This window comes from Numida meleagris, chromosome 2, assembly GCF_002078875.1.
Source record: "Numida meleagris isolate 19003 breed g44 Domestic line chromosome 2, NumMel1.0, whole genome shotgun sequence".
Taxonomy (NCBI): Eukaryota; Metazoa; Chordata; class Aves; order Galliformes; family Numididae; genus Numida; species Numida meleagris.
The window spans coordinates 46,512,116-46,532,647 of NC_034410.1; the positions used below are offsets into that span (position 1 = coordinate 46,512,116).

Below are 20,532 nucleotides of genomic sequence, written 5' to 3' on the forward strand. Positions count from 1 at the left end.
CAATGCATGCCTTATCTAAATTATTAGCTTTCCTTTCTGGAACATTGTTTTTACCTTCGTTATATAAGATTTAGAGAGAACAAGAAGGATGAATGCTGACTTACATGGAGTAGCAGTCAGCTTCCCCATGCCACTTTGTGGAGAGGGAAAGGAGGAATATGAGGCTGATGAGGGAAAGGCTCTCAGTGGCCTTACTGTTCATGCAGTGACAAGAGGGACAATGAAGGCTAAGGGGCTCATCCCTTTTATTCCTGACGTGGAAAATACAGAATTTGGTGACAAGAAATGAAGATGGGAGAGACGTGTCACTTTTCCATATGCATAAACACAAACCTGCATGTTTACCTTTGTCGAGGATGGGAGAAAAGTGGATATGAGCCTTAAAAACATGTAGAGTGAGGCATGCTCCTAAACACAGCTCTGCTTGTGCTTAACTTAGTGTTAACTTTTTCCTGATCTGTTTCCCTTAAAATGTGCATTTAGTTGAAGAATTGATTTATACCTCAGATGGGTTGCTCCACGGAACTGTAAACAGCTGAAAGGAAAGGGAAGGCAGAAAAGTGATTTGGCCATTATTGACAAAGCACTGCAACTGGAGTACAGTGCTTATCTCCCAGTTGGGATCTGCTCTGTCAAGCACCATATGGCACAATTCAGAAACCACCCCAAATTTTATCTTCCTTACCTTTATCCTCCCCCTTTGATTCCTTACCAGAAAGAAAACCAGCATTTAAAAGAACAGCACTGTATTATTAGCTCAAAGAACAACAGAAAAATAGCTCTCTGTAGCGTAATGCAAGTTCTTCATCTTTCCGGGTACTGAAACTGTTCCAAATATAGAAGTAAAACTACCATGGAAAAGACTAGAGGAAAATCTGTATTTTTGTAGGTTGCTTGTTGGATATTCTTGGAAGCATTTATACTCAGCTGTGTAGTATCCCAGTTCACCTACTGTTTATATGAATGTTTTGCTTAGCAATGAAAAGAATAAGATACTTGCAAAATAGGAGATTTTACTGTAAAACAACGGTAATTGACAATGGTATGTTGGAAGTTGTTGGGCCTGAAAAGAGCTTATGAGTACTTTTCTTCCACCAAATGCTAGTAAACTTTGTTGAAAACCTCGTGTTCAGGTGCATGATTTCTGAGTCACAGAGCTTTTCTAGTTGATGCTTTGTGCTATGTTTCTGTAGAATTGTTGGCCTGAGTTCATCAACAGTGTTTTTAGTGCTAAGCAGACAAAATTAGTTTCACTGGGGTAGAGAGGCTCTTTGCCTGCATAACATATAATTAAGTGCTTTCCTTAACCAGCCTCTGTGCCTAGCCTTTCTTCTGATTCACTGAAATATACTATTTGATGCCAGGGCTTTGAAACTGCTTGTTTTCTGGAAAGTTGCTTTAAATGAGAAGGGAAAAACTGCATATTAGTTGCATCTCTCTCTTATTAGGAGGGGTCTCATTAAGTCACAGTAAACCTAGCAGCTGGCAGTTGCCTGTATGTGTTAAAGCTCACTTTAAAGCATGAGCAAACTAGTATACTTTTCTGCTTTCTCTTTGACAGATAGACTTGGGTGAATTCAGTTACTCTCTTCCAGAATGTTTTGGTTTTATCGCTTGGGTTTCTTCCTATTCCCAACATATCCTCAATTAAAAATTTGAAAAAACGGTCTAGAGAGTTCTGCACCTCTGAAGTGTTATCTGTGTAAGTTGTGTCTTGCAATGTTAGTACTGTTGTGAAAGTTCATTTTCAATGAAAATATTTGATTACGATTTATGGATATAGGGATGATCTTCTACTTTTTAGGTCTTCCGGTTATGTGAGCAGAGGAAATGGATTGGTGTCAGATTTTGCTGTGGGATCTTTTTGAGTGATTTTTTTAGGGATGCAGTTTGGGGAAGAAAGGAATGGGTAGGTGCTGACTGCCTGTTACCTTCATCTCCCAATCTTCTGGTTTATTAACCTCAGTTAAATCTGGAAGAATATGAGTGGGGCCATGTGGGTTCTGTGCAGGTTTACTGGGATGCTGACAACATTCTCCAATCATTATTTGTTACAGAGATAGCCATTTCATAATATGACGTTATTTTTTGTGTTCATATGCAAACTAATGTGCTTGAATTTGTGTTCATTATATATAAAATAATTCTCAACAGCTGTTTTTTAACACTTAAATTATTTTCAATAAAGCCAGTGCTGGTTTTTGATAACATGGGTGTTTCAGTCTCCACAGTGTGAATTTACAGCTCCTCTCTATCTGATGCCAGGGAGACAATGTCCAGAAGAGGCACAAGGTGGATATTTGGGGTTGATAACTGGTTTTGCCTATCTCAATGAAATCCACTCATGTTTGTGTGTTAAAATTATATATAAGGACCTAAGCTCTGTGATGAACTTCCTGACCACTGGAGGTAAACATTGTTCCTACTTAAAGGAACAGTTTGTAATTAAACTTAGCTGTGCAATCTCTTCCTCCAAGTTTACTTTTATCTACCGGATCATTAAATATAGATAGAATTAGCAGATGGGAATCTATAAAATTTTCTAAAAAAAAACAAAAAAAACCAAAAAAAAAACCTTCCGAAACACCACAAACCAAAATCAAACAAAGCAAAAAAGATAGCTGCATTTTGCTTTTCAAAGCACAATCTTGACCAGTAGGCAAAATTAACAGGAGCATTATCAAATGACAATGTCTTGTTAGTGCAGTGCATCACATAGTGGGGAACTGTGGGCTGCTTTACATTAATGCTCTTTCTAAGGTTTAGATTTAATCAGCAAGCTTCTTTTAAGAATGCCTTTCAAGTTACTGTTGTCTCTTTCTTCTGCTTGTGTATAAGTGCCATTTTAATTTTGTTGTTTTTTTATCTTCAGAGAAGTCATTGTATTTCACTGCGTATTAAAAGGAAACCAAAGAAATTTTTTAAGGGACTTTTCAAGTAGTTTTGGATTTCAGACCTGAATCTGTTGGGTTTCAGACCTAAATCTGGACCTTTGGGGAACATTAATTGATTTAGCTCAGTGTTTCACAGACTGTGGAGGGAGACACAGTTCAAAAGCAGTTGTGAAATGCTTAATTAGAGAAAACAAAGTGTCACGTCACTTCTGCCATGTGTGTAGGCTAAGAATAGCTGTAGTTCCTGCAAGTGCTGTCACCGGTATTAGCAGTATACCAGTACAATTCTAGCAGCATGAGTCTAAATGGATCAGAATTAGTGAGCACCAGAATTCAGGTGATGGAGGAATGAAAGTTGAAACCTGCTTATACAAGAGGCTGTACTATGAAGAATTGCTCCCTATCTTTAGTGATGGCTCCAGGTACAGTCGCTCTTAAAATCAGGCATCAATCAAGGCAAAGCAGCTCATGGTTAATTTTTTAGGATAAGACTTCATATACTTTTACAAGTTTGTGGGAAAGGGAGAAGCACCTCTCTTCCTTCCACTCTAAAAGTGGTAAATAAACCAACGGATGAGCCAAAAGGTTGCTGACTTTTCTGACCAAGCAAACGAAAAAGCCCGCTTGACTAACTTATGCTAGTTAGCTAAAGTTAGGGCTTATTTAAAACCAATTTCCAGGTTTTAAAAAAAGTCTAACAACTGTTATTGCTTCCTGTTGCAACTGTCGATATTTCAGTTTCTCAAAACGGAAGATGAAACTGTTTATAGTGCAGATAGTAACCAGGATATCATCATAGTGGAAGTATTTAGCATTTTTATTATCATTTTAGTTTTATTACTATCAGGGATAATTAATAGAGTTGGTAAGGAGATCATATCTACGAAGTTAATGTACCATTTTCTTTGTTAGAATAATGAAAGGTCTAAATTTTATGTTATTGAAGAGCTTTTATTTTTAATCTAGAAGTAAGAATAGCATTGGAAGGAATAATGCAGATTTTTTTAACGCACTGAATATAATTCAGTGCACTAAGATGTATATATGCACGAACAGTACTTTGTTAACATAGTGAATCAATTATTGTTAATTACAGTAGATGGTGAAAAATATGGTTTCTTTACTTATGGGACCATAAGCATGGGAACAATCACCATTACAGCTTCAGTTCTCTCTGTGGTGGCAGACAGCCATCATGGATAAAAATGTCATTTGTGTGTTATGTTTTATTACTCTGGTTGTGAGCTTCTTCAAAGCCATGTTCCTTCTGGTAGGTTAGAGCCTTTTAACGCTGTGAATTGACATCCCAAGCTGAGTGACTGCGACATTTTCATGAAAAAATAGATTTAATTAAAAAAAATAAAAAGCCTTCATTGTATGCTTTTTAATACAGAGACAGCAGGAAAACTTAGGAAAGTGAGGCGGCATTAGAAGGTGGAGAAAAGGTAGAAATTTTGAAAGAAGTAGAGAAAAAAAAGATGGAAATACTGAGTTGATTTAATGGATGCTGATTGTGCTTTCTACTTGGTGCTGTCTTCTATGTTAGGAAACAGTTAAATTATAGAAGTGAAAATAGATCCTGAAGGCACACTTGAAGTAATGTCCCTCTCATGGTCATGCAGAAATAGTGTCTCAGTATTCCTGATCCCTGGCACAAAGGATGTTAAGGAAGAGCTTCTTAGGAAACAAATGGAGAATTAATATTATTTCACCTATTTTACCTGGAGTCTGATTTTGTTAGCCTGGGTTTTGATGTCTTCAGCTGACAGCCTTCTTAAGGTTGAGTGTTTGTTTGTGTGTGGTGTTTTTTTGGGGTGGTTGTTTTTGTGTGCTTGTTTTTTTTGAAACGGCAGTAATCTCATCTCTTAAAAGTTAGTTCTGCTATATTTAAAAGAAATGTTTTTGTATAAGATGAGATTCCTGGAGTTTCACATGACATTCACATTCTGGCCAACTGGTGTATCCAGGGGAACTTCATAATTCAATTACATTCTCCTTCTGGGGCTCCAAGATTATACTGCAAAAGAGATCTGCTAAAAAATCCCACAGAATAAACTTCTGTGTCTTGATGTGGAGACTTTTCTGTGCTGGTAGGCCAGCAGTATGTCAGTCATGAGCTGTGGGCTTATGGGGTGATTTAAATTTGGTTTTCAAAGGTATCCTCACCTAATAAAGTGGTTGTATGAAGAGCCACATCTTAAAGCCTCACTTCGTAACGCTTCTGGTCCTCTGAGCACTATTTTAAATATGTGCTGCAAGTATACTGCAAATGTGCTGTAATCCACTGAGCTGTAGGTCCTTATGTGCTTTATTACTTTTTAGTACTCTTTTAACTGAGACTTTTGTTGTCCCTAAAAAGTCCTTGAGGAAGCAGGAAATACTATAGCTTATTAGGATCCCTGGATGTGGAGCAAGAAGTTGTAAAATTGTTTTGCTTGTTATAATAATGTTGTGTTTCACTGCTTCTTTGTTTTACAGTCAAGTTACTGTCTTAGCATGATCATTGGAGCAATGCTTAAATGCAGTGAAATACAGATTTCAGTATTACAGTTGCTTAGTGCCTGAGGAATGAGTCAAGTCCTACTATTTTTTGACTGTAGTCAATGGAGGGAGTGGATTCCAGCAGTGGCTCAGGAAGGTAGGCTGGGCTGGCTGAAGACCACAGCTGCCCAGGACCTTCCCCTTGTGTGAGGTTGGCACTTATACTGTGAGAAATCAACAGTGAAGTGAGTCCAGGAGCCAGGCCTCCTAGCATCTGGCATGCTGGTACTGGGCAGACCTGCTGCTGCTGTAATCCCCGTAGTGCGGCAGGAACAGATGAAGCCTCTACTAATCAGGAGAAGAGGTAGTTTTCTGTTTTGTAAAAGCTGTAGAAATGACTATCACACCAAAAGATTTGTTAGCAGAATGGTAGTGTTAATTACAGGCAGAATGGTCTGTTTACTGGCTTGAGATTCTGCTTCTTTTGACAGATGTGCAGATCAGCAACAGAACTTTGATGCTGGATGTTTTCTGCTAACAGATGTGCTGCATCTGCTGTTTTTTGGCTTAGCGGCAACAAGAGTTAAGGTTTTTCTCTTCTCTCATTAGAAAGTGTCAGGCAGAGAAAGCAATATTCCAGTCCTTGTCCAAAACAAACAAAGCTATGAATATGTGCTAGCCATTTGAAAAGGAAAGGTGTTCAGCCTTTGGCATAAAGGAAGGTATCAGGCATAGCACCGTGGGAGTACACTTGAACTGCACCTGTAGCACAGGCTTCTAAACAGATTTGGGCTTCTGTCTTCTTCATGGTGCACACAAACACAATCTGTTTGATTTGGAAGTGCTTTAAGACCAGGTTAGTGTACTTAGGATTGACCTATGCTTGGTCAGCATTGAATGTTTTGGGCTTTTGCTCATCCTGCAGCTTCCTTGAAACTAAACAGTCTAACCAGCGTGCTTGTAGTAATTGCTGCCCGTTTGGGTGGTTAACTCCGTGGGGAACCTGAGGTGTAGACATGAAAGGATTAAGCTGATGGAGAAATAGGGGGAAATCTTGATCTGTGCTCTGCAAGTTACTTCAGGAGTGGTACAAAATACTGCACAGGCAGCATCCTGCGTAGTGCAGATTGGTGCTGAAGTCGACCCATGTTTGGGATCTGCACAGACCTTAGTGCATGCAGCGTGGAGGTGTGTCCTGAGAGGTACGCAGCTGAGTGCAGAAATGTTGACTAGGTGTTGCTCTCAAGCTGCAGACACCAGTACGAGGTGTCAATGCAGATCAAGTTTTACTGGGTGTGCAAATTCATATCAGTTCTAGCACTGCCTATGCTTAGTGTTCTCTGTGTCCGTGGAGACCAACAACTCATGAAGCTGTATTGTCCCATGATTGTTTCCCATTAGGTTTCAGCTATAAATTTAATATCTACACTAAGATAACGCTTTTATGCTAACCGATGTGCTCAGTGCAGGATGGTTGCGATATGTTAGCTGAAGGGATTATCTCCTAATAGGGAGTGTAAGATTTGGTTTATTCTATGTTATTTCATGCATTAAAGCTACGGCTTGATCTTCTTAAAGCTTTAAGATCATTGCAGTGTGTGCAAAAGCATGCTTCATTTTTGCAAGTACAAGAGAGGACATAAAGGCAAAAATATCCTATCTAAAAACATTAGTATAAAATAATCATTTAGATGAAGGGAATACTTTGAAATAGTTTTGGTTTATCTGATTGTAAGGAGTTCTTTGAAGTGTGTTAGGTAATAAAGTGAATTTTATTTATTTATTTATTTGTTTGTTTAGAACTGTAAAAGCAGCAAAGACATTGTGTGCATTTCCATAAAAATAATTGTGTGAAGGCTCAATTGACCAAAACGTCAAGTCCTTTCTCCTAGACAGCAGGCAAATATTGACAAAAATAAAACCTGTAGTTTTGAGTGGTCTATAGAGAGTGGAGGTTAACTTTTTTTTTTACTTTTAACTTTTACCGCATCTTACTTGATTCATTTAAAAAAAAACAACCAAACAAAAAAACCAAGCTCATTGCTCACCCTTCTGCCATTTGCAGAGCAAATAAGGCAGGAGTGCCTGCCCTGCAGCCAGGAGCTCTTGTGCTGGTGGCATTTGTCTGCTTGGCATGATAGGGGGAAAGTTTTGTCTACAGTTATGCGCAGGGGGAGTGGAGCCTGAGGGATTATTGGGAGCAGGAGCTTATTAGGATTGCAAATGTAAACTATTTTACATTTGTTAATTTGTAAAGCTCACTGTAGTGCTATCAAATTACTGATGGCAAGCTTTTTGTATCCCAGAAGACTTGCACTTTTTTTCATTCTGTTGCTGTGAAGTGACTTGTGCTTAGTCACTTCAGTATGGCAGCAGTGGTGCCACAGGAAGCCCCAGCAGTACCCTGAAGGGCTGCGGAGCTGCAGGCCGTGTGTGGCCTCACCCAAGCTCCAGGCAGCCCCGTGCTCCTCCCTCAGCAGGATGGTTTTCTGCTAGGGATAGAAGGAAGAGAGCAGTTGGGAACTGGGGTTGATCACACAGGATTGCTGTTTGTTTCCCCGTGTGTGTTTTATCCCCACAGGGACATGTGATTTTTTTGCTGTGTGTGGGGAGAAGCTAGCACTGCTGGAAGCTGCAAAATGCCTCTGGGCAGGGGGACAGCAGGTCAAAGCAACCACATGCAGGTGATGCAGTACTCCAGCCTGAGGAACTGATGAAGCGAATCAGCTGTGGGGAGGAAGGCCTTTCTCTTGTGCAGCCGGCCTGGTCTGGCTCCACTTGCACTCACGCAGGCGAGAAGGTGCATGCTGGTTGCTGCAGAGGAGAGCACTCTCACGCTTCTTGCCTTTTCTCTCATGTGCTGGCGTTTGCTATTCATTTAGGCACGTAGCAGGTCAGATGAGGATCTGGATCCAGAGGAAAGCTTCTTTTCCTTTCTTTTTTACTACATCAGTTTTTAGCTTGGTCGTGTTCCCTGGTGTCTCATCTGTGTGGTCACACGAAAGCAGTAGTGACAGTGAGAGAGGAAGGGTGGGAAGCAAGGGTCCAGAGGGTACAGCAAAGGAGTGTAGGATCCTTTCAGCAGATGCTTTCATTCAGCTTTGATTAAAATGCTTGTGTTGTGCTTTTGCCTGCATATAAACAGACTTAGTTGATTGGACTGTTGAAATAACAAATCCTACCCGAATTTGACGTGAGCAGAGATTCCCATGCCTGATTTTCTGTCTGGGGAGTGATGCAGTTCAGAAAACAAATCCAAGAGGAAGAATAATTCTCCCTCTCCATAACACATCCTGATGCTGAGCTGAGTTTTAGTCTATTTGGTTTTCCATAAACACTAACGTGAGACTGCGTCTTTTGGCAACAGTGGTGGCTTCGGGGTTGTTTATGGGTTGTTGTGTGGTTTATTTTATTTTATTTTTCTAAGAATTCAGTGAATTGCATTTGTTGAAAGTAGAGAGTCTGCTTTGCTGCTTGAGTGATCTGGGGAGTTCACACAAAACAACAGATCTATGTGACAGTATGTGTGGTCACCCCAGTCTTGGAGAGAAAAGAGCCTGCAGTCATCCGAGAGTGAAATTTGGTCCGTTTCATTTTGCCATCCAATTTCATCCATATTTTGGATAAAACCCATGATTTTTTTCTTTTAGCCACCAGTTTCCCAAAAGCACTTGTATGTGCGCCCTGTATTTATAGCCATGTTCAGAGCACCATTACCAGACCAGACTGCTCCTACTTCTTTGAGACCCAAAGCAGCAGGGCTGTTTTCACTCAGTCCAAATGCTTGTGCCTGCAGATGCAGAGAATAAAGCAGAGCTGATGCATCTGGGATCTTAACACCTTCCAGTTAATGCTTTAACAGAGAGGAGCCTGAATGTGCATACTCAGTGAGGATTACTGTCGTCATATGAATGATAACTGAAAGGGACAAAAGAAGGTTTAAAAATATTCAATGTTTTCTTGCTTCAGATGTCATTCCTGGAAAATGCTCGTGTTGGTATCTGAATGTTCTGTTTCTGCTGGGCAATGAGATGCCGTACACACAAAAGACCCTTTGATTTCTCAGTGTGGAGAAGCTGAGTTGATGCTGTGTGGGTTAAAGATGCCAGAAAGGACTGATAATGTCATCAAGAGTATGCTTAGAATTGCTGTCCTTATTGATTGTCAGACCAAAACACCAACAAACTTTTGGACCCTTCTAAGTGTAATGTTCAAAAGAAAACAAGATACTACTAACTCATTTTCTTCTTTGGAATCATTGCTTTAGGAATTGTTTTAATACTCAGGCTATTACAACTCAGTGATTTTTTTTTTTCCTTAACCAGAAAAAGCCACTGTCCTCTATAATAAAAGAAGTCTGCGATGGGTAAGTTCTATCATATGCTATGTACTAGATACTGTACCTTTTTTGGTTATTAAATCAACAAGGAGATAATAATTATTCTGAAGAAAATGTAGATATCCTTTATGTTAAGGCATTAGGTTATTCAACCTTGCAGTTGTATTATCCTTTTGAATTTGCAATGCATTTTGGATTAACTACCTGCAAGATGAGGTTCCATACAATGCATTTCCATGGTACGTGAGCAGTTTGTTTAGCCAGCTTGTTGCTCCTCTGCACAGAGATGCATTTTTATCCCCCCTCACTTAATGGTTTTGGTCCCTGCAGCTCATAGGTGAAGGAACTGCTGCCCTGGCTGTAGCTTGAATTTTCAGGCTCTGTACAAATATTGTTTTGAGCAAGTGCTACCAAAGAGGAGAAGCTAGTTTATATTTACCAGATTGCTGCTGAATTAATGAGGTGATGTTTTGAGCAATGTAATGTATCAGTTTAGCACTACGGGCGTTGGGTATTGTATAAACTAGCATAAAGTCGGGTTACTGAAAATGTTTTTAGTAATCTAGTGCTATAACTACAAGCAAGGAATTAGTCCTATTTTTTTATATACTTAGAATGAATATCGGATCCTTATCAACTCTTTTTTGAGCACTGAATTGTCACTGTATTGGCAAAATAGGGCTTTTTTTAGTTATGCAAAGGGGAAATATCTAATTTATGGGATGTATAGTTTTCCCTTTGTAAGCATACTTTTTTCTTTCTTAATTTTGGAGCACATCATTTAAAACTGTGAATAAGTATGAGAAATACTTGGGGGGGCAAGCATTTGTTTGGTCATGGTCAAGTTATGCAAAGGATATTTTTTAGCTTTGAAATGTTATTTTGCAATTAATTTATTTTCATCTTTCTAAGGTGGTCTCTAGCAAATCATGATCAATTTGCACTGCAGCATGCTGATAGTTCTAACTTCTACATCACGGAGAAGGTTGGTAAATCATTCAACACAACTCTTGCACAGTCTATCAAAATATTTGCTACAATTTATTTTAAGCTAACTTATATATATATACATATATATACATATATATGTATATATCATATATATATATATATATCATACGGAGTTTTTTTCCAGAATGTGATACCAATGAGGGTATGTGTACTGAGAGACCTAGTTTAATGATTTTGCACCGATTTCTCTTGTTCAGGAAGTTGAAATAAAAGGTTGAATGTACAAAGGCCCTCATGTCTATCAAGTTTAATCAGTCTTCAGCACGGAGACCCCCAGCTTTCATATTTGTTCACGTTTAGTATTCTGCTGAAAAGTTGTGTGCAGGAAATTGAAATATGTAAAACACGAAGGGCTCTTTGAAGTCTGAGGAGAACTTCAGTGCATATTGCTTCCCTCTTTGGCAGCTCACAAAGAAAAAAGCTTTGATGACTGTAATATTTGCAACTCCTTCATGCCTGCTGCCTTGTCTCCTGTGTGTGTTCCATTGCTGTCTTTTTTTGTCCCCAGATAGCATGGCCATGGGTGATTCATGAAGTGATGCAATGATTTCAGCACAGAGTAGTGAAATGGCTGTAGCTGTAATAAAAATGGAATGTCTAGTCTGAATAAATGGGACGTACTCATATGAATGAGATGATGCAGTACATTCATTCCTAGCAGTACTGATAGAAATGCTGAAATCGCACGCACACAAAAAAGTAATTTGTTTGGAAGGTTGCACAAGTTACTGCTGCAGAGGATGTGTCCTTGTAACCCAGAAGGCTCAACTGCATGCTGGGTTGCCTCAAGAGAAGCATGACCAGTAGGTTGAGGGAGGTGATTCTGCCCCTCTGTTCTGTTCTTGAGAGGCCCCCACCTGGAGTACTGTGTCCAGTTCTGGAGCCCCCAGTACAAGAAAGACACAGAGCTGTTAGAATAAATCCAGAGGAGCACCATGAAGATGATCAGAGGGCTGGAGCCCCCCCTCCCCAGCCCCCATGAAGACAGGCTGAAAGAGCTGGGACTCTTCAGCCTGGAGAAGAGAAAGCTCCAGGGGGACCTTACAGTGGCCTTCTAGTACCTAAAGGGGGTCTATGGGAAAGCTGGGGAGGGGCATGTAATGACAAGATGAAGGGAAATGGCTTTAAACTGGAAGAGGGTAGATTTAGACTAGATATTAGGAAGAAATTCTTTACTGTGAGGGTCGTGAGACACTGGAACAGGTTGCCCAGTGAGGCTGCGGCTGCCCCCTCCCTGGAAGCATTCAAGGCCAGGCTGGATGGAGCTTTGAGCAACCTGGTCTAGAGGGAGGTGTCCGTGCCTATAGCAGGGGGGTTGGAACTAGGTGATCTTAAAGGGTCCCTTCCAACCCAAACCATTCCACGATTCTGTGACAAAGAGCATGATTCAAAAACTACTGATGTCAGCATGAAGATTCCCCAGTGTCAGAGGCTTCTGAACTAAATAGACCTGAGCTTAGCTGTATAGAGGCAGATACCTCTTTTACTGCCTTGTTACCAGTTCAGTTTTGGCATATTCTTAAACTGAGGAGTGGTTTGGTTTGGTTTTGTTTCACTGTTGTTTAGAAACTGCTAAGCACAGCTGAGACATGAACTAACTTTTCTCTTGCTGTAATTCTTATCCCCACCCAAGAACTAAAGGGAACTTAGACACAGTTGAGCATTTAGAAAAACTAAGTTTAGCAAGATTACTAGAGCAGTTGCTTGTAAAATAGTTCTGCTTTTTTTTCTCCAGCAGTCCAGTTTTTCATTTAACTGTTTGTCACCTCAGTCAACCTTCTCAACATGTTGTAGTTTGTTTTAGCATCTCCCCCTTTTCCTTTTTTTTTTTTTTTTTTTAGATCTCTTTTCTCTTCAAGTTTCAATTGACAGACACTTAAAAGGCCACGGCAAGGAAAACTGTTAAAGTAATTATTGGCTGCTGCATTTTTCCTCCACCCAAATTAAACATTGAGACTGCTTTGCTAATTTTCCTGATTTGTGACTCAACATTCTCCAGTAAGCTAGACACAATTGAACTTGCCTGTTGGCGTTTAGACTTCGGATTGTACTGTGCGTATTTTCAAGAAGCAAATAGACTGATCTGTGGAAGGAATTTGTCCCAGTACAGTCAGAGGAGCCTTTCAGGCTTTGCCTCCGCCTTTGGTGTGTGGAATCCTGTGGTTTTGGAGAAGGTAGGCATTTACTGTTCTGCATAAAAAGAAGTGTGATGCCTTTGCTAGTGCTTAACTTACACTGAGGATGGAAAAGGACGGTCTTCTAGAACATTTTGGATTGTACTGCTGAGAGGAGTTTGAGTTTGTTTATTCCCTACTGAAAATATGCGGTATCTGACTCTGAGTCACATAAATAAGGGAGAAGAGCTCTAAATGCCACAAGTATTACTCAGATGTCTGTGACTTTTATTAGATATTGCTCAGTGTTTATCACTGTTGGATAGAGGCTGTAAAGAGAGGCCTATATAGGCTGTCACCCCTTCTGCATACTTTCCTTCATTTGTATATAGTGAGATATTGTTGCTTTCTGAGTTAAAACATGGAAAATGCTAGGTATGAGGACAAACATAGTGAAGCTACAGCACTAAGGACTAGGCCATAAAAGAAATGTTGCTTTAATTTACCTCTTACTAGGAGACAAGCAACTCTTTCACTACATCTTCTGTTAAGTAAATATTTTTACTGCTCTCAGAGATTAATGTAATGACACTCTGTATAAGTCATGTTTCTGCAGAGCCTGGGTGAATCCTAATTTGAGGCCTTCCAGGTAGAGATGATTTTTTTTTTAAATATCATCTTGTTTAAAAATATCAGAAAGAAAACCAATTTAATGAAATCTTTTACAAGGTAACTAGAAACTTGAAGCGAAAATGGTACAGTGTAAGGCTGTCAACACATGGCTTACAATTATGTATGTTTTTGGGTGGCAAACAGCGCATCTGTGTTTTGGTTGTCATATGCAGAACTCTTTATCTTTTGTAGCTGACCTATATTTCCTGATTATACCATACATAAATGAAAATAACACCCAAACAGTTCTGTCTCTTACTTTTTTATTTATGGCTGTACTTGGAAAAATGCCTCTACAGGAGTAGCAGTAACTCCTTCAGACTGCACAAGGGCAGTCTTCTAGCAAATCTTGAGTCAGGCTGTGTTTCTCCTGGAGGTGGGGCATATCGCAGGAGATGCAGTCTGGACAGCTCCTCCAGGGTTCTGGTTTGGCTAAATCTGTGAAAGGGCAGGGGAAAATGTTAATTATGTATTTTGGCAGTTGTTTTTTTTTTAAGCAACGAACACATTAGAAATAAAAGATGTTACATCAGCAAGAAAAGCAAGTAGGCGCAGCTCCTAAGCTCAAGTCTAGCTGATGTTTTAATCACAGTGTTTGATTGTTACTGTATTGTGATGTACGTCTCTTTATAAAATGCCCTTGGTATCATGGAGAGGCATTTCCTGGCTGGTCAGACATTTAAAAGCCTGACTCCTGAACCAGGATCTCATTGTGCTAGGTGCTATGTAAGAGAGAATAAAAGTCACATCTGCTTAATTCTGTTCCGGTTGTAGTTGAGCAAATGCTTGTGTGCGTCAGGTGCAATAACTCAGGAACACTGTAGTCTTGGCGAGCTCAGTTTTAGAACAGAAAATGCTATATGAGGTGTAGAAAATGACTGTATAGATGTGTGCGCTATATGGTTTTCTGGGCTGAAAACCGTAACTTGGATTTCTGTCCACTGTACTCCTTTGCTGGCAGAGCTAGGAATCCAGGGACAGACAACCGAGTGACTCCATGCAGTGCATTTCAGGATGAGCCTGATCTTCACATCTTCAGGTAGATATGGTAGTGTCAGAGAAACTGCAGAGAAAGGCAAGTGAAACGACCAAGGGAATTGAGCAGCTGCCTAACAATGCAAGACTTCCTTTAACATCTGCAGTGCAAAAAAAGTGAATGCTGAGGAAACATGAAGGGAACAAAAGCAGACAGATCTGACCCTGAACAGCATTTGCTGCTCTTACAGCTGGAGATAGAATATGAGGTTAGATACAACAACGGGCTGACTCGGTGGGAAATTATTTAAAGTTCATTTTTAGTCGCTAAAAGTTTTGTTAAGGTGAGAGTTAAAAGTTATATGTAATTATTGACTTTGTACTTCTTGGCATGGCAGGACTGTACTGTTTTAGAAGAAATACTGTGGTAGTTAATCTTTTGTAATATTTATTTTCTGGGAGTTTGCTGGTAACAGGGAGACTATCTTATGGCTTTTCACTTCAGAATTTAAGGATAGCATTTTTCTTAGAAAAAATAAGTGTTGACATTTTGGATGAGTGGAAGATTCCTGCATGCTATTTACCTATTCCTATTCAAAGATCATAGAAGCCAGGAAATAAAGCAGATTATACCCATGGTAAGGAAATAGCGTATACCTAATGCTGTCCAACTCTACAGCCTGTAAATGGCGTAATTCTGCGCATAACTTTCTGGCATGTGGGCTGCCAATGCTTTCCTTGCATTAGATCTGCAGCCATTCAGCAGCATGATCAGTCATTAAGTCTGAAAGCTGCCTGTTCCTCCTCACTTCATTCACAAAAAAGGAGGAAAAAATCCAGAGCATGCTTTTGTAATATCCATGATTGGAACTAACTCACCTTCCAGCCATGCCATCACTAGGATGCTGGGGAATGGAAGGGAATGAAGAAAGGGAGGGGGAAAAGAAAGCTCAACTACATTTTTCTCCAGAAACCTACAGTCACCCTAGCTTGAATGCTGGTGAAGCCACACCCTAAAAAAGTCCATACTTTGCATAATTTACTCATCTTCAGGTGGACTCGTCTCCAAAAACCACCATCATTAAGTATCACTTGCTGTGTGGAGAAACAGTGCTATTATTCTGCGGGCAGACATCCTTCTGATGGATTAAAAAAGAAAAGGTACAAGTTATTTTTAACCTGTGTCAGTTCCCCAATTCAAGTAACTACAGACAGCTGTGCCAATAACAAGGAAGTGGGAGGCAGATAACAAGCAGCACCATCATCCTCTGAAAAGTTAAAACACAAGAGCAGCACTCTGCAAACTAAACATCAGGAAAGATAGACTTAGCTGGCCACATGCTGTTCTTGGTGAGATCATGTGGGGAAGTCAGAACAGGGAAGTGAAATGGACATAAGAAAAAATAAAAAGGGTTTGTCATGTTGAAATTAGTTTTCTGATGCAGTTTACCCGGTGCATTCATGCACAGCCATGTGTGAGGGCCAGAGCAGGAGCAGTGGCTCCTTATCACATGCTGTTGTTTGGAGAAATAGATGAAGACCCAAACTAGGATGGTGGTTTGCAGTCACTTTTGACAATTGAAATCATAGCTTGTTATGATGAGGTGAAGTCTTGCTTTTCAGTCTCTTGTTCATTCCTACTGCCATTTCTGCATGGCATAAACAGTTTTATAACTACTGAATGAGTCAGTAAGGGAACTAACCCAGCAGAAAACTTACCATTTTGAGGTTTTGATGAATTTGTAAGGGAAAAGACAGAAATGAATATTATAGTGTAAGCAGGAAAGAAAGGAACTCATTTTGCAGGCAATAAATGTGAAATTGTTCTGAGATTTGCTTAAGGAGAAGCCTGCAGGTGCTTGTATTCTTTTAACGTGGACATCCTATTGCTCCTGCCTTGCCTGCGCCCTTCTTCTCAGCCACAGAGTCTGTAAATAAAGCATCCCTTCTCCATTTCTGATTACAGTCAGATTTTGCCACAAGTTCATTCCGCATCAGCCTAAGATAGTTTGATGTCCAATTGAAGGACATAAGAGGTCCTAGCTGTTATTAAAAAAAAAAAAAAAAAGCCGAATTTAATTCCTCTTCCCATGCTTCCTTTAACTCCTCCTCTCCAGTGCATTCTGTGGCATGATTCCAGGGTCCTGCCCCACACCTTACATCAGATCAGGGCAACTCTTTGTTAAGCAAATGTAATGATTTAAAATGGCATGAGATGACTCCCACATCCCACACCACCCTGAGAAGTTGTCCAAAAAAAGGTGTAGCCAGTACAAAGGCAGTGGCAGGGTCTCCTGGGAAATGGCAGGAGAAATTAGGACTGTCCCTGTTCAATGGTAAGCTGTGATGGTGGTTCACTGCACCTTATAAAACCATCCATCTCTCTACATAGGTTGTTGTTCAAGAGTGAAGAGTGTTTAAAGAGTGTTCTTCTGTCAGCCAGATCTCATACAGAACTGTTTCGTATCAGCTGAACTGGAACAGTTGCCCAGTGTCTGTAGTGTACTGTATCTACATTCAAATGCCATAACAAAAAGACAAATATTTTCAGAGCCTTTCCTTTTTAGTTGATTATTTGTGAGGCAATTTTACAAATAATTTCAGAAAAATAAATGTGTATAGAGAGGAACTAGAAAATATAGCATTTTGGTAGGACAGGATAATTTTCTTTGGAGCATTTAGCCTGAACCTAAATTCCTGAAAACTTGGTCTAGCTTGCTGGAGAAGGGTGACCCTGTTCTTGGAGTCAGCCTCAGTGAAGCAGGATTGAAAGTCATATAAACACATGCATAGTCACTTTTTGCTTCTGTCCCCTGGGGAAATAGTCATGTTCCCCGTTTTTTACTGGAGTTTGCAGGGCAGTGTTAGTAGCAAGCATCAAACAGGCAGGAGCGTGAGCAGTCTGACCCTGTGCGCTGCCTGTAGTGTTAGCAATTTCTGCAAGGCTATGCAGGTGCCACAAAATAATAAGTTTAGGAATGGGAGGGGAATGCCACGTCACACTGATGTAGAGAAAAGCGAATGCTGGACATTAGTCCAGTTCAAATCTGGATTGAAATCTGCCATTTATGTGTCATTACTAATGAGTCTATTTTCATGAGTAATGCAGAAGGGTGGATAAAAGCAGTTGGTCACTTAATACGTTTCTCTAATTCCCTGCTTTTTGTGTTACTTTCCATTCTCAACTTAGGAGGTCCTTCAGTGGATCAGAAACCTTCATTATTCAGTCTTTCAACTCACTGAAATTCAGTTGATCAATGAAAACAGTTAAAATGCTAAAAATGTGAATGAAAAAGCCTTCAAAAAGACTCGACTCTACAAATGGTTCACTTCTTGTCCTGTTATTTGCATATACTCCCACACAAGGAGCCTTTAATGGCATGATGGAATTTCACATGAATGTACAACTACAAGCTCTATTCAGCAAAAATTCAGTCACAAGCAAAACCACCTTTGAGAAAAGGACAAGTGCTCGTGGCTCCAGCCTGCTTTCCAGCTTGGGGATGATGAGGGTCGGAAGGATGTTCCATGTGTAAGCACGGCAAGGAGCTGAACAATGACAATGAGAGCAAGGTGGAGGCAGGTTCCTTTGCAGAACGGCACAAAAGTCTCTCAAACGAAATGGAGGGAACTCAGTGTCTGCTCTCCTCCATTTCATGCAATAAGCACGTAAGGAGATAAAGGTGGCAGGAAAGAAGATAAAAGTCACAGGGTGTCCTGAAAGGCATCTGATTGAAAACAAACAAAAAATTCAACTTAATTAAATAGCAACTGAATAAAAGTGGGCTACAGTCAATAAACTGTCAATGAGTAAAATTTAATTCACTAATTTAAAAATATTTTAATTTAATTTGAAACAAGGGAAAATGGCACCGCTGTCATCATGTGCTGAGTATATCTTAGTGCTGGTCACAAATCCCTCAGCAAGCAAGCTAGTATTTTATTCCTAATAGTTGTGATGTGGAGTCACCACATTCTGGCTTTAGCAGGGAAGCCAGCATTAACGATGTTCTTCCCCAGCTCCACACTCTTCCAGTCCCCTGTACTGCTGTTTATCACACCTTCACATCTGACAAGATGACCATTTCTGAGGCTGTGCTGTAAACCAAACAGCTGCAATGATCCAACTCCTTTGCCATCTTTTTGTTCTTAAGAGACCAAGTTTGAGCTAAAAGGGATTCCTCTCAGACACAGAGCCCATGGTGGGCAGTGCAGACACACAAACAAATCTAGAGGAGGTGGACTGTTCCTGCAGGGCCAAGATTAAGCAGTGGTATGGGACCATACTTACAACTGCATGAAGTTCTTATGTCAAAGTGAAATGATGCTCTCTGGCCAGTTCAAAATAGCACTAGTGATGATGCCTAGCATTTACTGGCTGCTGTAGCACACTGACTCAGTCCTTTAAGAGAGACTTGTCTTCTCCTGAGTTGTGACTTAATGATAGTCATTATGTATGATCAAAAATGGCAGTTAGTTATCATTTTGTTCCAACTTACTACTTGCCCATACTCATCTCGTTGAAGATGTTATAGAGTTGGTAACTCTAGCACCAAGTATATTTCATAGCTCTAATTTTTTGTTGTGTCAATTTGGAGGAAGGTATAATAAAATAACATTAGCGTGGAAATAGGGAAGAATCAACTACTTAATAATATAAATAAGTAAAGAATTTTGGATTTCTTAGCTATTGTTTATTAGCCTGGTTAGAGATGCCTGTGAATAAAACTGGTCAAGAGTAAAAATAGTGCTGAGTGAGCTGTAAACACAGGAACCAAATGCTTGTAGGTTTTCCTCAAATATGTTAAGAAAACATTCAACTCCAACCAATTGCAGTGAGATGAATTATGAGATATTTTGCTGGATATAGCAGGTTATTATAAGGCAAATACATGGCAAAATAAACCTCGGTATTGCTCGATCTTTTTTCCGAAGTGTGTGTCCAGAAAAGCTCTCGAGAAATGACACAACTGCTTTGATAGCATTTTTTTGAAAGCAATTGCGCATACCTTCATCCCTCCCCAGGGTTTGGAGGACTCCTAATGTTCTGTTAACTCTACTGTTTACATGCAAGCCTCTTGTATGAGTTTTGAGCAATGTTGACTAAGACAAAATAAGGCAACGCTTTGAGAAGCGACAGAATCTGGTGGAATATGATTTAGGTTTCTGTTGCTCCAGCTGGTGGACTTGGAAGTTATAAGTCCCTAAGAAGAGAATACAAGGCAAACAGTCCAGGCATACTCTATTCCTGCAGTTTTGTAGTTTTTATATTTCTATGATTGTATTTGTGTGTTGATAACTCAGCTTGGAAAGCATTGTGTAGGGCTATGGTGCTTGGAAATACTACATACTCAGAATAAAATCTTGTGAGTGTAGACTCTTGCTAGATGTAATATTGCAAGTGGGGCTTATTTGTAATCGTAATACGACTGTTGTCTTAGTCCTAGGTAATGTTTACAATAGATCTGTTTTCTTGTTACAGTTTCCTTAGGGTCAGGAATAAGCTGCGCAGGAATAAGCTTTCCTAATACATATAAACAGCATGAACCGTGTCTACAAACCTTATGTACATATGAGAAACGGAGAGACCAGAAATATCTTGAAGAGCTTCCCCCTAACCCTGCAGGTGGTGGTGCACCCTGCCCTGAATAGCTACGGTGCATATGAGTGCAATTGCCAAAGCCAGGCTGCTGAGCTGGAATGACGTTCTGTTATTGTAGAAAGGCAATCCACAGGATACTGTCCTTAATGCTAAGCAGATTAACTGTGTATAAATGTTGCGATTGAAATTAGCTGGCATGCTGAATACTGCATCACACAGTTCATGTAGGAAATCCTCTTGGCTTAATTGTACACTTAAAGGCTGTTTCCTGGTAGGTGCTTAAGTCATTAGTTGGTATGGATAAACAAAATTGGATTTTTGATTGGGGAACAAGTAACCCTTTACAAGTTTTGGCTAGCCTGCTGTGTTAGAAACTTGATGCTTTGGAAACTTTCGGGTAAAAGGCATGGGCAGTATTCCTTAAGCCTTTGTCTAAATCAGAAA

General features: G+C 40.0%; 1 protein-coding gene across 7 annotated transcripts in view; it reads left to right on the forward strand.

Moving 5' to 3' along the window:
* Window positions 1-20,532, forward strand: part of ELMO1 (engulfment and cell motility 1) — a 302,503-nt gene that overhangs the window by 49,698 nt on the left and 232,273 nt on the right. For 6 of the 7 annotated variants that reach the window (XM_021385868.1, XM_021385867.1, XM_021385873.1 and 3 more), the window contains exons 4-5: window positions 9,701-9,741; window positions 10,627-10,699. The exons of the other annotated variant lie outside the window; for it this stretch is intronic. In XM_021385868.1, the coding sequence (XP_021241543.1) occupies window positions 9,701-9,741; window positions 10,627-10,699 (114 nt within the window). The remainder of the gene's footprint in view (window positions 1-9,700; window positions 9,742-10,626; window positions 10,700-20,532) is intronic. 7 annotated transcript variants of the gene reach the window in all.